The sequence below is a fragment of the Lithobates pipiens genome, unplaced genomic scaffold, assembly GCF_037356315.1.
Source record: "Lithobates pipiens isolate NorthernLeopardFrog02 unplaced genomic scaffold, aLitPip1_a1.2 Scaffold_23, whole genome shotgun sequence".
Lineage (NCBI taxonomy): Eukaryota > Metazoa > Chordata > Amphibia > Anura > Ranidae > Lithobates > Lithobates pipiens.
The window spans coordinates 251,769,792-251,788,617 of record NW_027507785.1 but is presented as its reverse complement, the minus strand read 5'-3'; the positions used below and the strand labels follow the sequence as shown (position 1 = coordinate 251,788,617).

Below are 18,826 nucleotides of genomic sequence, written 5' to 3'. Positions count from 1 at the left end.
ATAATATTAATTGATCTTTTATATGACCTGTTTTAATAAAAAAAATTCTCAAGCTGCCAAAACAAATCAGATTGGAATTTTCATTCTACAACTGTAATTTCCACTGCATGCTTGAATCCAATTGGTGGTTGTGAAGATATTTAAAACACTTTGTGAAAGGATATGTTAAAATGTTTTTGATACCCAGTAGTTTTGGTTAGCATAGGGTAGTTAATTTTTAAAACTCCTGTTTTATTTATTTTTTGTTTTTTTTTTACTGTCTGTATCCTATTAGGGAGATATTCCCTCACTTCTTGCTCCGCAGAACAGGAGGTTAGAGAAAATCTCTCTAGAATGCAAAAAATTTAAAAAATGTAAAAAAAATTGTCAGTTGTTACTGAAATAGGTTTACCTATTTGAAAATGTTCCCCCCTGTTCCTGTTTTGGTGACAAATGTAAAATGTCTATCACGTTCTGTTCTGGTTATAACAGTCACCAGGTAAAAAATGGAGAAAGAGTACAGCTAATAACAAAAGAGTGAATTTTAATACTTTCCATCAGTATGCAAAAGCTAAAAAAAAAAAAAAAAAAAAAAAAAACTATATTATAGATACTTTATTTTAGAATAGAAGGTGATGATTATTATGAGCCTTATTTGTGGTGAGAGTAATAATTTGACTCTTTCACTTGCAACCATGCACTGGAACAATGACAATGGCAATCAGGTGTCTTCCTTCAGACAATTTAAAAAATACACAATTTACATAATAAAAATGTAAACATACATCATTTTTCTTTCAGACACAAATATAAATATAAATAAGGAACAAATGTTAATTGTTCTTTCTTTTGCTTTAATATACATTTTTTAGAGCTTCATGCCTATTCAATATTCTCTAGCTGGCCATATACTCTACTTCTGAATTATTGTAAAGCTAAAGAAATAAATTATTATGTTTCCTGCTTTACCAAGCACAGAGGCTTCTTCCTTCTACATTTGAGTACCACCGTAAGTTGTACAGAGCAGTATCATAAGACAAGAGGATGCAGTTTTACCCCAAAGCATGAGAATGCAACCCAAACTACCACACAGGATTTGGTTAAGACAAATTTTGTGGCTGTAGTGACTTTTTGAACCCCATATGAATGTAGACCCAAGGGTGCTCTAGATGTTTGCTTAGGCTTTAGTTTTCTGCCTATCAATCGGTACTTGTATGGATCTTTGAGCAGTCTATTGAGGTCCAGCTAGAGCAGGCATGTCCAAAGTATGGCCCATGGGCCAATCACGGCCCGAGTTCCGGTTTCGGACAGCCACATGGTAATTTTGACATGTATGTCTTTTGTGACCCCCTCTACAAATCCCCAAGCACTGAGGGCCACAAAAGATATATATGCTGGCTGCCATGTAGGGGATGGGGAGGGGGCGGGACAAATGCCATACATACAGAAGAATTTCCTGTTTACATGGCAGCCTCTGTAAAAGGAAGTCCCGTCTCCTGTGCTGCCATTCGATGACTGTTCTGTTCATCATAGGAGGCAGGACTTTCTATTAAAGAGGCCACGAGAAAGCAGGAGTTTCTCTTGTATGTCATCCCACCCCCTTCCTGTCTCCTCCAAGTCTGTAGATGGGAATAAATCAGGCTGCACTGATGGAAATGGTGAGTCTGCATTCATGACAATAGGGGTGCTACATTTATGACAATGGGGTTGCTGCATTCATGGCAATGGGGGTGCTGCATTCATGGCAATGTGGGTGCTGCATTCATGGCAATGGGAGTGCTGCATTCATGTCCACGGGGTTTGCTTTATTCATGGCAATGGGGTTTGCTGCATTCATGGCAATGTGGGTGCTGCATTCATGACAATGTGGGTTCTGCATTCATGGAAATGGGGGTGCTGCATTCATGACAAAGGAGGTGCTGTATTCATGGCAATGTGGGTGCTGCATTCAAGGTAATGGTGAGTCTACATTCATGTCAATAGGGGTGCTGCCTTCATATCAATATGGGTGCTGCATTCATGGCAACGGTGAGGCTGCATTCATGGCAATGGTGAAGCTGCATTCATGGCACTTGTGAGGCTGCAGATGGGTACTGATTAGGCTGCATTAATGGGCACTGACCCTTATTTTGCTTCACAGTTCTTTATTTAGACTGCTTTCACATTGAGGCGCTTTGCAGGCCCTACATTGCTAAAAATAGTGCCTGAAAAGTGCTTGTAAAGAGCCTCACCTCTCACTCCAGTGTGATAGCCTGATTGCTTTCACACTGGAGCGGTGCGCTTGCAGGATGGTAAAAAAAAAGTCCTGCAAGGAGAATCTTTGCAGCGCTGCAGGAGCAGTGTACACACTGCTCCTAAAGCGCCCCTGCACATTTAAATCAATGAGCAGCACCGCCAAACCACCAGCAAAGTGCCACTGCAGTGGTGCTTTGCAGGTGGTTGTAACCCTTTTTCGGCCGCTAGTAGGGGTTAAAAGCACCCCGCTAGCAGCCAAATAGTGCCACTAAAACATTGGTAAAGCACCGCTAAAAATAGTTATGCTTTACAGCTGATGTTCCCAATACCCCAGTGTGAAAGCAGCTTTAAAGCTTAAGATTTTTTCCTGAAACTTCCTTTTAAAAGTGAAAGTGCGTGTTATAAGCCGATAGATACTGTATATACAAATAACACAACCAAGCTCATCTCTTCACCACACACTGTCACAAAGGCAAGATAATTCTTGTTGGGCAGTGTATTAGTGCTCAGATGAACACTTAGACCAAATTTTAATGGGTTAAAGAATGTCAGGCAAAATGGTCGGGCGGCCCTCACGCATGTTTACTTCATCAAATCTGGCCCTCTTAGGAAGAAGTTTGGACACCCCTGAGCTAGAACAAGCAGAATGCTGTGTCTAGCTGGGTAGGAAGTAGATATGTAGAAAAAACAAGAGCACCACATAGGCCTGCCACCCAAAGTAAACCTTTAATCCAAGGTCTACATTTTTAAATACTAAAGTAGTGGCATGGCTAAAGGGTGGTTTTGGGGGAAAAAGATAAAATGACAGTTTCACCAGTCCCACTTTAAGCTGACTATGCAAGCTATAGCAATGGATTTCAGCGCATGAGCTAAATACTTATTTTAAAGCTAGACATTTCCTTATTGTGTTGTTTAAATACTTCTTTCAAACATATTTCTTCAGGGACAGATTTAAAATGTGAGGCTTATCTGCAAAACTAATGAATATTTTAGTTCTTAAACTACCTGTAATGGAACATAAATTATTAATAACACTTTTTCTAGATTTCCATTACAGCCAATTTGGAAAGGAAATGATCATGGAATTAAAAGAGCAAATTCATAAGTTCAGAGGACTTGATTTAGAACATAGTACGGTATTGTAAATATTCTCTTAATTAATAACCAAATAGAAGATAATCAGCACAGGGTTTTCCTATTAGGGCCTGATTTATAGTAGTCTTAAAGTGAGTATGGCAGAACAAAATCCTTATATTTCCAGTTCTGGATAAGCCCATCGCTCTGCAATATGCTATAAAGGTATGTACTGCTTCTGAACTAGCACGGTGACTAGTGGTCTGTTGAAACCTCTGGCTGAAGACCTTGGATGTGGCAGACAAAAAGCTTTTTTTTTTTATTTGATCAAAGGACAGGTTTTAATGTATTATTATTTAATAGGTTACATAGGTAAACGTTTTTTAATAGGTTTATTATTATTATTTAACCTGTATCGAACATATCACCAACCACCCCACTTCAAGTTAAATTGTACTAAGCCTTACCCTCCTGTTCTGCTTACTTACCTTTATTGCAGCCTGCTTAAGTGTGTACATCCTTATTGATGAAATTCACTTCAGCAGGGCAGTATAGCAATGATATGCAATCTTGACATACAATCCAATTCAAAGTTATGGGGTGGCACTGAGTGAGAATATTTTTTCCCAAGGATGTAAAGACCAAAGCGGGCCCTGTGTACAGGTAAATAAGAAGCTGGAGTGTATAAGTGTGCAGTGGTGGGGGTGTGTGTGTGAGGGGTCTTGTTTGGCAGTATGGTTTAGCTTAGAGGGGCTGGGCAGGGAGGTGGTGGGGGTTAATGATTAAAAAAATGTTTTCTTTTTATATTGTTCAGTGGAGAGAGGATTGTCTGATTTAATTTAAAGGGCTAAAAACACACAAATCCTCTAAATAATGTGCTTGGGGGATGCTGTAATTCTGCAGGTAAGAATGCAAATGCATTAGGGTGTACTCATTTAAAAGTGCCATTTTGTGTTTACAAACTCTGGCCAGGGATCTGTCATTAAGCAGCTGTTGCATTACTACCTAAATGTCAGATCCTCCCCAGATTACATATGCACACAAACCCATTGATCTGTAATTTAGTGGTGCTATCACTACCATCTATAAATGAGAGATCTCCACCAGCTCATTATCATATTTTGATATGTTATCACTAATACTGCGTACACACGGCCGAACTTTCCGGGAGAGAAGGTCTGACAGTCTTCCTGACAGGTTTTCAACAGAATTCTGATGGACTACTGAATGAATGATCTTGCCCACACACAAATGGACTAAGTCTATTCGAAAGTCCATTAGTTGTGAACGTGATGGCGTAAAACAGGACTAAAAAAGGACGTTCAGTAGCCAGTAGCCAATAGCTTCCCTTGCATCATATTTGGTCTGTTGGACCAACATGCAGACAAATGGTTTTCTCAATAGGATTGAGACTGTCTGACAGATTTGAAGCATGTTCTATTTCTAGGTCCGTCTGATTTTTTTAAAGAAAAATTATCAGATTATGCCACACACAATCGGAATATCCGATAGACTGATTCCGTCGGAACTAGTCTGCCGGAAAGTCTGGTCGTGTGTACGCAGCATTAATATGCCATCAGCTTGTGTACATAAAAAAAAACAGCCCTGATCCTGGGTTCCTGCCACTAGCAACAGGAGTAGGGGCAGGTTAAGTTGGTTATGCATGGTAGGTCTAAGGGTCAACATCGCTGGGATTCACTCAATGTGATTGATGTGGATTTACATTGTTGGACTTGATGTTGGATTTACACTGGGGGGCATTTTTCTTACAATAAAGGACATTTTTCACAGTTTAGGTGTTTTCTATTAACGTTTTTTTGTGAATGGGAGTTCTATATATGGCTCGATATAGTCACCTCACAGACCTCCACATCCATTTTTGGGAACAGGATGTAGGGACAGTATAATGGGGACGAGGTGCCATGCAAGGGGGGAACACTTCCATTCCCTCTTACATAGCACCTTCAAAATGTTGAGGACATGCGGCCTGGTATGGTTTATGAAGAGAGGTGCACACTCGTTGCCTGCCATTTTCCTGGTCAGCCAGGCTGCATTGCTGGATAAGGGAATTTTATGGATCTTTGTTTTCTTGGTTTTCATCAAAATCTAAAAAACCACCTCTGTAAGAACGGCTTCTGCCTATGTCAGCTGAAGGTTCGATCTGGAGGACTAACTGACCAAGTCTTCCCACTTTGTTGGCCTGTTTAATGAACTAGGAGCAGCTCAGGTTTGGGTTAGACTCATGGTTGAACCAAAACTCATCTCTTGTAGGGAGACAAGTGGGGGAGTGTTGGTGCTGGACCACACAGACTGTCAAAAGACACTCCCAGAAGATGGGAGGGCTATGATATACATGGAATAAACAAATTAATATAGAAAGCATAGGGGCTCATTCCTTAAAGGTGAAGAAAAAAGTTTTGCTCAAGGTGACCATTTAGAATTATTCTTTATTGTTGAAAATGAAAACTGCTATTGGGAATGTCTTCAGTTTTGTGCTATTTCTTTCCAGTTTTAATCTATCAGCCTCAAGTCTTAAAAAGTTAGTAGTTTAGTAAATCAAGTGATTTGAGATCACAGCGTATTTAAACTGTTAAATCTTCTACTATGCTGGTTCATATAAACTGGTTATAAGGGTAAAATAAAATATTTTTGTTGGGTAAGTTACTTGATATTTTATTCTTTATGTGCAATTAGAGCACCACATTAACGCACTGTAGGCCTGTCTATCAAAAGACCAACCAAGAAGTAAGACAGGGAAAGAGCAAACAAGAGTCCACTGGGAGCTCTCCACACTATGACACCCTAATATCGCACAGCTTGTCACCACCTGCCAGAAAAGATGATATTCAAGTTGAATAATAGTAAAGAGCTCTTAAAACCAATGCAAATTCAATAGGGGAGACTTTTTAATTACTGAGAAATCTGCAGTCTTAAATGTCTTATGCACTAGAAGGGATACTTAATTAAGCCTTAACCCTCTTCTCTTAGTCCTGCCTGAGAAGCTGAAACCATATTGTGCTTGGTGACCTTTACAGGAGCTGGTCTTGGATGGCTCTAGACAATTGTAAGGTCCATATAGTACAAAGGATGTTTATTATCAGTATGAGATGAAGACGAAGAATAAGGGGCATCCTGAATAATGAAGCTGCACTTACCAATCTCTTTCTTTCCTTTTAAATCATTGCCTCTGTTGGTTCGGGAGAATTAGAAGAAGAGGCAGAGTTAGGGCACTTAATTGGAAATGGGGATGGTTTTTGAGTTGGTTCTGTTTACATAGGATTGAGTGCTTGAGTTGACAGAGGCTGTAATTGAAGTGTGAGCTTTGGAGATTAGCTGCAGCATATGGGATCTGTGGCTCTGCTCTCCTCCTTTCTACATTTTCCAATAAAATTGGGTTTAACTTATGCTTCCCCTCTCTTACCCTCTTGTCTACAGAGAGCTCTTTCAAAGTTAGACATCAGAAGGATACAGAAAGCGATACAAAGCAAGAAAGACCAATGACAGTGGATAGCCAAATTTGAAACTGAGTCTGCAGAAAACTAGAAAACTGTTGAATTAGTGAATATACTATATATATATATATATATATATATATATATATATATATATATATATATATATATATATATATATACCACTATATATAGTATATTCACTAATTCAACAGTTTTCTAGTTTTCTGCAGACTCAGTTTCAAATTTATTATGTGTGTGTTCTTCAAAATTTTCCACACTTTTTTAAACTAAGTTGTATATAGAAAACTGTGGAACTTTTTTGAAGACCCTATATACTGTATATATATATATATATATATATATAGATATATAGATAAAAAATAAAAATACTGAGAGAGAGGTTGTTAAAGTAGCATGTCTATGTGTTGCATATGGGCATATGTGGCCAGCTTGTAAAGTGTCATCAAGCAGATTGTATAATTTTGACTCTTCCTACTTTTATTTACTTTAACCAGTAGAATAATATTTCATAAAGCTTTGGCAAAATTAATAGAATTCCTGGGAAAAGGCAATGAAAAAAAAATTGAAGAAGCAAACAATTTTTAACACACTTAAAAGAAAATATGACTACAAGCTGATTTTTTTTATGTCTAACACCAAATGTACACCCAGACATGTAACAAGAAGCCACAAAGTCCAGGCCACATACAAGGTTCAATTGCCAGTTTTGACTCATTAACCCAAAATAAATAAGTACGGTAAATAGATAAGTAAAATGTGCCCTTTTTATTAAGCATGAAGTCAGTATTTTCTGTTGTTATCTGTTGCAATCCTCTAAACAAAAATAAAAAAAAAGTGCCCTTCCTGAAAAGTATAAAAAAAAAATAATTAACAATACACACTTTTTATATAGCCTATATGGAAATCTCTTTTAAGCTCATTAAAAGCAACAACAACAATATTTAAAAATAAATCTGTTTTCTTCTCTACAAAATGTGATCTGGGTTTATACTACTGAATAAGGATGAGAAGTTCTAGTATTCCGTGGCCCACCATTCAACTTCCACAGTAAAGGTAAACTTTGTAGGCTCACAATTACATGTTATTTACTATTAAATACTTTTGTGAAATTATTAGATATAATTAGTTTTACAGTTTTATTGCAGGAATTGACCATAAAATGTTGATAATAAAAAAAAAGTTGTTACTATTAAAAGAAGATCAAGATAATTGATATGGCACTCTTTAACTATGGGCTAGATTTACCATTAGGTACAAGCATTATGTGGCATGGGGAAATGGGAAAAGATGGGCTTCCTCATATATATTTATTGGCAACACTCTTTTGTGTTTTCAGAAAGGAAGTGAAAGGAAAACATACTCGATGTTGAAACTGGCCAACAGAGTTTTTAACCCCCTTCTCACTTTATTCAAAACAAAAAATCAAAAATCCCTGGAGTTGCACTTTATTCCGCTTTGCACGAAACATACCTGAGTCAGAGGGCGCCGGGCTCACTAGGCTGAGCAGATCCCGTTCTCTTTCATAGTCACTTTTACAGAGAAGCTGTCCATCTTTCAGCACAAACTCATCACCTTTCTGAAGCTGCCTCTCACATACACAGCAGCAGAAGCAGGAGAGATGGTAAACACTCTTTTGTGCCCTCATGACAAACTCACTGGGAGTGATGGTGTCTAGACAGGACCCGCATTTCACAGCAAAGAGTCTATAAGGAAAAGAAGAAAAAGTTCTAATAACGTTCACATTAGGGCTGACAAATAATATTTGTTTGCATTTCCCAATTATCCTGCACTTTCTATATCCTTGTTAAAGCCCAATACCATTATATAACTGTTTAATTAGATAAATGACCAGACCATGAAATGCCTTGTTTGGATGAAGACAACACAAGCTGTTGAGGTCATCATCAGTCTTCAATTTACCAATACGGTTGACAAATTATATAAAATGTAGCAATTTACATGGTAGCCTATCTAGCCATCCATGGCTCATGAAGCAATAGGCTCTTGATGTCAATATAAGGGCTTGCTTAAACAAAAAAAAAACATAAATAGACCCTCCAGCAGCCAGCAACAATAAACCCCTCTCTCATCAGTAGATCCCTCCCAGCAACAATTGACCCCCAGCAACGATAGATCCCCCAGCAGCCAAGATCAATAGACCCTTCCGCAGCCAACAACAATAGACCCTTCCCTCAACAGTAGATTCCTCCCATCAACAATAGATCTCCCAGCTCCCAGCACCCCCCAGCATCCTTTGTCATTACATAAATTCAGTGCAGGAGGTGCCAGAACTGCGTTCCCCCATGTTCATGCTGAAAAAAAGCCCTGATATCACATATGGGTTAACCAGAACAGCCTAGGATATGATATGGTTAACCTAATTTTAAAGACAGTTCAGGAAAAACTTTTAAAGGTGGCCTGAAAGTTTGTTGAGTTGCCCAATAAAAAGATATGACATCACCTGTAAGACTGCTATGCATTAAAATATTTAAAAGATTACTAGTCAAGCATGGGCATTTGTAATGCACTACATGTTCACATCTAAATAGCATTTCTGCAATCAGGTTTAAATTTACTTCTGGGCACAGTAATCTTGTGGCTACTGGGAAAAAGGAAAGAGGTGGCTTTTTCCTTTACAATCATTGACCACACATTTATCCTCATCATCAGCTTAAATAATGGTCATCGCATATTTATGCAGACACAATATTCGAAGCCAGGTATGCACCTGTAAAATTAGTAAATGTTCTGTGTAAATCAGGATAATCGAGCAGAGGGTCACCAAAGATGATGCACTAAATGGTACAAGTGATAGAAATGGCAGGTTGTTAAACCCCCTATCTGAGCTTCGTGCTGACAGCAGAGACTCCAGATTGCTCCATGCTGAAAAATGTATTTACTTTTATGCAACTCTGACAGTACCTTTATCATTGGACAATGTTTTATATGTCTGTTATCAGAACTGAGCATAGGCAGGGATAGGATATCCTGTGCAAGTCTTCCAGCCTGAAGCTTGTAAGGGACATGGTTTAGACGGCAGTTGGCGCAAACTATCCAGGTTTCATTCCACTACTTCTTGAGCATGAGCAATCACATATCTGTCTTTGGTCTACTATCTTGGTCACATTTCTCCTAGGCAATAAGCCTTTTCTCTGCATTCTTGGCCAGAGGCCTAATGTTTAAATAAAGGAATGTCCACTGCATTCGCATTTTTTTACACTTTACTGCATTCAGCAACTTCTTCTAACAGACATGACGCTTGACACCATATTGCAGTGCAAAACTCTTCGTAGTGAATCATAACATCCAGACAGCAGCCATTAACAGTGTGGAACGCTAGTTTCCTTAATGCAGCCACCTTCTCTACTCTTCCAAGAAGCACCAGCAAATTGGTTCTGCTCCCCTCTGGAATTTTCTAGTTCTAGGCCCCCAAGGCCTTACTACACCAAGCTACAGACTCACAGCTCAGGATCAGGGTGCCAAGGCCCCTCTACTTAGTATCCTGCTTGATTTCAAAGTGTCTTATATTCTCAGTCTTGTCCAGTTGGGCACCCTCTCTTACTATTCCTGAGATAAGCTCTACATACCCTGCTCTCCTTGGGCCTCACCCACAGTTGGTATTACATGGACACTAGTTTCCCTCCATGACATCAGTACAAGAGGGTCAAAACTATAAGGGGCATGAGTACCTGGCAACAATCTCAACTTGATATTTCTGATAGGATTTAGACAGAAAATAAGTAAATAACCAAAAGTAAGCCACTCATAAAATTTAAGGTTGTATTATTAGAATTATTTAAGTAAAGTCTCACATTATTAGAAATGTCCACTTGGCTGGTTCTTTGATTTAAAATACCAATAGCCCACAGTGCTGTATGGTCAGAGTTTTCACTTGAGTGGTAAACCACACACAGTGTTTATATTCTCTACACATCCATAAATATTAAGTCAAATGCAATAAAAGCTAAGCAACAATATGACAACAGCTTTCAAATGAATCTAAACAAAAATACATTAGCTATTTTTTTTTAAATACATAATTATCTGGAAAATGGAAAGTCCGACACTAATAATGTTTGGTATAGGTAGATGCACATAATATATTATGACAATAACTCTATCATCAATGTACCGTGTCCAGATTAACAGCTATTAACATTTAAATGTTGAGTTGGTCTAAAAAAGTACAAGGTCATAGAACTTAGGTCCAATGTTCTGCTGGTTAACCCTGTTTTTAGAGCTAGGGCAAAATTGTTTTACTTTTTGATAAATTTGGCACCAAATACTAGCATAGACGTTATTCAACCTGTCCCAGGAAACGTATGAATGGTAGCACATGACTGGTGATATACTGTATAAGCTTTCTCTTTTTCCTTTTTATTTTAAAACTATTCCACATTAGTAAATCGGTAGTAAACCACTGGAAAAAGAAAAAAAAACAACCTGCAAGACAATGGCATAATGTGCTAGTATGCATCGCATACTAGCACATTATGAATTACTTACCTTAAACTAAAGCCCCCACAGCGGCACCTGGTCACCGCTGAGGGGGCTGACATGTCCCCAGAGTGTTTCTTTCAGGTTTGTAGGCTCCAGCGCTGGAGCCCTCTGTTCTTGCAAGAAGCTCTGAAGTTCTAGCACAACGTCAGTAGCTGCATGCAGGGGGAATATCTCCTCAACCGTGTAGGTTGAGGACATATTAATTTTACCTACAGGTAAGCCGTATTGTAAAAATCACCAAGCGGGGTATACAACCGCTTTAAAGAATTGTTTTGAATACTTTTCATTCCTTAACTACTTAAGCCCCGGAAGGATTTGCCCCCTTCCTGACCAGAGCACTTTTTGTGATTCGGCACTGCGTTGCTTTAGCTGACAATTGTGCAGACGTGCAAAGTTGTACCCAAACAAAATTGACGCCCTTTTTTTCCCACAAATAGAGCGTTCTTTTGGTCATATTTTATCACCTCTGCGGTTTTTATTTTTTGTGCTATAAACAAAAAAAGAGTGTCAATTTTGAAAAAAAGCAATTTTTTAACTTTTTGCTATAATAAATATCCCCCAAAAATATATATATATAAAAAAATGTTTCCTCAGTTTAGGCCGATACGTATTCTTCTACATATTTTTTGATTGGTTTGTGCAAAAATTATAGCATCTACAACATGGAGGATAGTTTTATGGCATTTTTATTATTAATTTTTTTTTATCAGTAATGGTGGCGATCTGTGATTTTTATCATGACTGCGACATTATGGCGGACACATCGAAAACTATTTTGGGACCATTGTCATTTATACAGTGGTCAGTGCTATAAAAATGCACTGATTACTGGCAGTGAAGGGGTTAACCTTTAAGCCCTTGTACACATGGTCAGAGATTCCGACGGAATGTGTCCTATCGGACCGTTTTGTCGGATATTCCGACTGTGTGTGGTCTCCATCAGACTGTTTCCGTTGGAATATCTGACGGACCAAGTTTTCCAACTTGCCGGTAAAATTTTCAGACAAAATGCTCCTATAGGACATACTCCGATCATGTGTAGCCTACTCCGACGGACAAAGTGCCACGCATGCTCAGATCAAATTCCTAGACCAAAGCTATTGGCTACTAGCCTGAACGTAGTCCCGTCTAACGAAATAATGTTACCACGTTATGTACAATTGGATTTTCCGACAACTTAGTTCGACCGTGTGTATGCAACATCACTTCCGGACCTCTTCTGGAATTAATCTGTCGGAATTACTCCGACGGATTTGGTAGTCGGAATCTCCGACAGTGTGTACAAGGGCTTAGGGGTTGATGAAGGGGTTAAGTGTGTCCTAGGGAGGGATTCTAACTGTTGGAGGGATGGGCTTCAACACACATGACAGTGATCACTGCTCTCAATGACAGTTAGGCAAAATGGGGAAATGCTTTGTTTACAAAAGCATCTCCCCGTTTTACCTCTCTGTGACACGATCGCGGGTACCCAGCGGACATAGTGTCCGGGGGATCTGTGGTCATTGAGAACGGGGCAGTGTGTGTGCACCCGCAGTGCTGCTTCTTAAAGGGGACGTACCTGTACGCCTTTTTGCCCACCCGTGCCATTCTGCCGACGTATATCATCGAGCAGCAGTCGGGAAGTGGTTAAAACTGTAAAGCCTAAAATTGTGAAGGTTAACTCCAGCCTAAATGAAAAATGGAATCCTGACATGCACACAGAGGGAACTGCCTCAGTACTTTTATTTTTTATCTAGGCATTGCTATTATGTACCAGTCCTCCTCACTCCTTTTTTCAATAATCTGATAGTCTTGGAATGTACCTGCTTGAAATGCTTGAACCCCCACTTGCTGTTTCCCACGTACAAAATGTGAAAATTACAATACTACAATGTTTCTTACAGCTATCAATGAGGTTGATTTACTAAAACTGGCGAGTGCAACATCTGGTGCAGCTGTGCATAGAATCCAATCAGATTCTACATTTTTTTTTAGTTATCAAGCATAACTGAACAAGCTGCAGTTAGAAGTCGATTGGCCACCATGCACAGCTGCACCAGTTTTAGTAAATCAACCACAATGAATTTCAAACCTGCTTCATACGTTGTAATGTGATTTGTGATGCAGGAAGGAGAAAGAGAATGCATAGGCTTCAAAAAGTATACTCCTTCTGCTCTCCTTCTAAATCATGTAGGGTAGTTTGTGTTCTGTTGCTGGAACGGATTACAAAGAACCAAGATTAGGGTGAATTTACTAAATTGCCTGATGTAAGCACAGCTGCAGTGTGCTGGAATGTATTAGTAGCTTGTTACTAGCTCATGGATTGGTTTTGCTTTTTTCTCAGATTTTCCCTTTATTATGTTTATTTCTGATGTTTTAAACAAGTTTATCCAAGAATATCTAGAATATCAATTTCAATACTTATAAACCCTCTAAATGTTGTTGTGCCTGGTATTAAAGGTGTTAAATTGTTAATTGCTGCAGAACAGGATGTTGTTAGCACTGAGTTGCCGCAGTAGGCCATCATATGCAGGGACAGTTTTGAGTTGTTATTGTATTCAGGATTGTAAACTGTGCAAAAAGTTGAGGAAGAGACCAAGCAATGGGCATTGAAAGTTTTTCCAGCGCTGGATGAATGCTGGGCACAAGGTCAAATTGGCAACTGCAATATCCTACACTAGGCTTGGGAACCTTAGTCTTGATTTATCAATACAACCACTATTGGAGGTCTAATGTTGAGTATTTACCAATATGCCTTACAGTGACCAGACATAGTTGAAATCATTATTCACATTTTCCAATAATAGAACTATTTCTCAGATGGGCAACTGATTTTGAATGACCTGGCTTCCTCTACCTTGTGTAAAGTAACATTAATGATTCAAGAAGTTAAGCCTTTGGCGTGGTAAAGCCTTGTTAATTAAGGCTCTCCAGACATTCAGTGGTAATCCAATGAAGGGCTATTTCCCATAAATCAGTAAGGAACAATCTTTCCTTAAGCATCTGAGCTTTATCATATACTAAGCCTACTGAGAGGGCCAAAAGAAAGAAAACTTGTGGTAACTGTCAATTACTTCTCTAAAAGTTTCATGAACAACATCTGTAGAATATTTAACATATTCTACAGATGTTGTTCATGAAACTATGATGTTACAGGGGACATAACTGAAACAAATTCTTAAGACTATGCTGAAAAAAAAAAAAAAGCATAAGTATTTTTGAGTATGATGGAATATTTCAGGCCTTACCCTGTGATAAGTCTGGAGGAGGGGGATACACAATGTGTACCGATTTCATTATTAGAATAGAACAGAGATAATCTTCTTAAACCCAGCAATAACATGGCTGAAGATAACAGAGCCTCTCAGTTGAGCTGTATAACCACACACATCCCACAACACAAATGACCCTTTACAAATCCTGATCCTGTCCAGCTGTTTAATCAGCAGAAGGACACCAAGTTACACACTGCCTATTTATTCAGATATTGCATCGAAAGGCCAGAAAGTGCACAACGCAAATGTTATACTTCTTCTTGGTCTGCTAGTTTTCACATACTGTACATGGAATGTGTTGACATACAAGGATGTCAAAAGAATTGATGCTGTTCTCAGTCATAAAAGTTTTGAAAACAATGCCCATCGAGCAAAAAGAGAAAGTATAATGTAAACAAAAAAAAGCAGGCATGTCAATTCACCCCAAAATTCAGGGAGACACCCTGTTTTTTACCCAGCTCTCCCTGCATGATAACTCTCCCTTCTTATTTATCAGAGACCCAACCTAGCCCTCTTCCCTGTATAGGTGACCAGTAACATGTATTTAGCATCACCTGATAGGTTCATATATTTAAAATGTCGTTATTGTGTATTTTGCTGTTATGTTTTTTATTTCCAAAAAGCTGACACATATATATCAGGGACTTTCAGTCATTAACATTAAAAAAAATAATAAAGAAAATCGACCTGCGAGGGTCGTAGCTCGGCGATCTGAGGTCACAGTTTTTCTTTATGGACCTTGCTTTGTGTACTGGTCCAAATCATTTGATGGAGGGGACATTATAGTGTGGGGTTGCTTTTCAGGGGTTGAGCTTGGCCCCTTAGTTCCAGTGATGGGAAATCTTAAGGCATCATCATAATAATTTCATGATCCCAACTTTTTGGGAACAGTTTGGGGATGGCCCCTTCCTGATCCAACATAACTGCACACCAGTGCACAAAGCAAGATCTATAAAGACATGGATGAGCAAGTTTGGGTTGGAGGAACTTGACCTCAACCCCACAGAACACCTTTGGGATTAATTAGAGCTGAGACTGTGAGCCAGGCCATCAGTGTGCTTCTGGAAGAATGGTCAAACATTCTCATAGACACACTTCTAAACCTTGTGGACAGCCTTCCCAGAAGAGTGGAAGCTGTTATAGGTGCAAAGTGTGGGCCAAAACAATATTGATCCCTATGGACTAAGAACGGGATGCCATTAAAGTTAATGTGCGTGTAAATGCAGGCATCCCAATACATTTGACACTATAGTGTATATGCCAACCCAAGCTTCAACAGAAAATATCTCTTCAAGAGATCTCAGGGGAAGCATTGATTGCAATTACTGTGAGTTCCACCTGAAGGACTTTACATCTATGGCAACTGAGAGTGGATTACAGGGGGTCCCCGGGTTACAAACAAGATAGGGACTGTAGGTTTGTTCTTAAGTTGAATCTGTTTGTAAGTCGGAACAGGTACATTTTTTAAGTGTAGCTCCAGTCAAAAAAATCTATTTTTAAGCTTTTTGGATAACATAGGGAAGGGTTATCACCCCTGTAACATTTGTTTAGCTGTTTGTGCCCCTGTACAGAAGATTTCACCTCACTTTCTGTCCCAATGATAATTGGATTTTGTAAATTTTGGGCTGTTAGGGAAACAAGGATTGGTGATAAAGCATCAGTGGAGACACCTTTTTCCCATATTAACTCTTACAGGAGAGAATTTCCCTTCCTAGATGTAGATTTCCTCTTACTTCCCGTTATCTTCCTCTGTTTGTAAGTAGGAGTCGTTTGTAAGTCGGATGTTTGTAAGTAGGGGACACCCTGTATTTGTGTCCTTTAGGATTTTGGTTGGGTGTCATTAATAGGTAGTCATGACGGGTGCCTAGTCTTACGAGTCCATGGTATACAGTATCAATTCTTAGTTTGTTTTGGTTGTAGATTGTAGGAGGAATGTCTTTTTAAAGTTTGCTAGAGTTTATTATGTTCTTAATGCTGGCCTTTTGAAAAATGGCCACCAACGACCAGTACACGTCAGATGCCTTTAGGAACACTTTTTTTTAAATGCTCATTGAAGTCTATTTGATTTCAGCTTACTGTGGTCAAATAAATAAAAGTGTATTTCTTAGTGGCTTCTTTGGGTTCCTGCAAATGCTCCAGCATTCAGCACCGCTGGCCAACTAGACTTTTTTCTAACATTTAACTTAAAGCAGGTCTCTAATGTACCGTACTATTACTGACTTACCCCCATACCACATTTACTTCCCATGCAATTTTTAAATTGACGAGCCTTTTGCCCTTTTCTGTCGTTATACATGGTCACTGTTCCTTACAGTGCTTTATTAAACTTACAAAAATCATACCCTTTAAGCAAGCCCAAAAGTATGTTCTTGTTTGAATTCAGCTCTATGAAAGCATGTTATTGTTGTGTATGTCCAGTGCAATGAAGACGTATTCAGCAGAAGTATGCAGCCAAGATTATCTTAAACAAGCGTGTATACAATAATGGTTCCGGAATGAGCTTGATAAAAAGGTACATCCCAGGCCTCCCTACTGACAGAAATAAAACACACTCTGTATATCGAAACCATTCCCAAGGTCAGGAAATACTTTTGTCCTCCTACAACGCTTCACACTATCCTTTCTACAACACATACATACTGTAAATATTGCCATCTACAGTCAAACATCTGTATTCACTCCAGAATACGTACATTTAAAAAAAAAGCATTTTATTTCTGAAAAATATTAGGAAGCACTTTCTGAGCTTGAATTGACATTTAATTAACAAACTGAAAATTAAGTTACCTAATTAAACAGAAAAAGATAAACGCTGATGTGCAAAATACAATGAAGCAACCAGATTTCATTTTAATCAGAACAGAACTATTTTTCTTTGAAGATGAATACTAAATATGTGCCTTGTAAGTCATCACTATTTTCTGGACTAGAAGAGTACCCAATGTAATGTTTTTTCAGGCAGTGATCCAGCTGTGTATACAATAGCAATAGGCAATGGAACAATGTCCCTCTGTCCCTCTTTCCTCCTCATTTGTCCCTCGTTTTGGTCTGATCTATATAGTTGTATATAAAATGCACTTTTTATCCTTCAAAACGTATTTCCCAATGCTAAACCTTTTTTTTTAATTTCGGTGCAGCCTTGCAGGCTGTGAGTGAGCAAGGGGCATGTTCAAGAGGCAGGCTGTGATTGGTAGGGGGGTGTGCCAGAGGCAGGCTGTTATAGGTCGGAGGGCATAGCTTAACAAACTACCCAACACAGGCATGCAGTGTACCTCTGAATGGCCAGCCAAAGGATAAAAACTAAAGAGGGGAAGGGGAGAGAGATGCCAGTCGACCGATAGTGTAAAACAATTTTTTTGCTGTGGGTTATATCCTGTTTTTCATTCAATTTCCATTTTTATATTTTTAATTTTCCTTCTCCAAACATGGAAGGAGTCCATACATTGATACATATCCACATTTATTCATATATCCTTCATTTTGTTACAAATTTACAATATATTCAGTACACACACACAGGAACAGTGTTTCTCCCAGCTGCATTATTACTTCAACCCCGCACTCCTGTGAGGGTTGATTGTCAGCAGCCATAAATATTTATCTCCGTTCTGTGCTCTCTATCGGCTTAGGAAGGAGGCGTGACTTGCCACTGAAATGCCTTCCAATTGGTCAGTTCCACTTCAGGTTTGACAGCTGTCATTCAGCTCCCTGCAGCTTGTGGTTCCAGCCTCCTCCCTCCTGTCTTCACAGAGTCGCCGTTAAGGCTAGGACCATTCCACAATCTTGTGTGGGATCCATCACACAGCCCACCTAGGCACAGTCTCTCATTATTACCCTCTGAGTTGAACCTGTTACTGTGTGTTTATATTGACTCCTTAAACCCTTTTATACTATTGGTCGCCTGGCCCCTCTCTCCCCTTCCCCTTTTCTGTTTCAGTGTGGGTTCCCTAACCCCAGAGCAAGCCTGTTTCTAATGGATACTACAGACATTTCTCATTGATTTTTCATCTTCCATTCCCATCCAGACGGAATATATAAGAGACCGGGGGGGTTGATTTATTAAAGGCAAGTCCACTTTGCACTTGGTAGTGCAGTCGCTGACAGGTCTGGGGGGACATGCAAGGAAAATAATAAACAGCATTTTTAAAAGAATGGATGATAAAATCAGCAGAGCTTCCCCTCATTTCAGATCTTCCCTTCAGATCTCAAGCGATCTCACTTCCAAGTGCACTTGTAGTGCAAAGTGGATTTCCCTTTAGTAAATCAACCCCACTGTTTCATATATAGGTGCATAATTTTATTTTCATG

The 18,826-nt window shown here is 39.0% G+C and overlaps 1 protein-coding gene across 1 annotated transcript in view; it reads right to left on the bottom strand.

Annotated features, from left to right (window-relative positions):
* LMX1A (LIM homeobox transcription factor 1 alpha) overlaps positions 1-18,826 on the bottom strand; it is a 168,910-nt gene that overhangs the window by 11,598 nt on the left and 138,486 nt on the right. Inside the window, exon 4 of the mRNA XM_077453027.1 lies at positions 8,235-8,467. Coding sequence (XP_077309153.1) covers positions 8,235-8,467 — 233 coding nt within the window. The remainder of the gene's footprint in view (positions 1-8,234; positions 8,468-18,826) is intronic.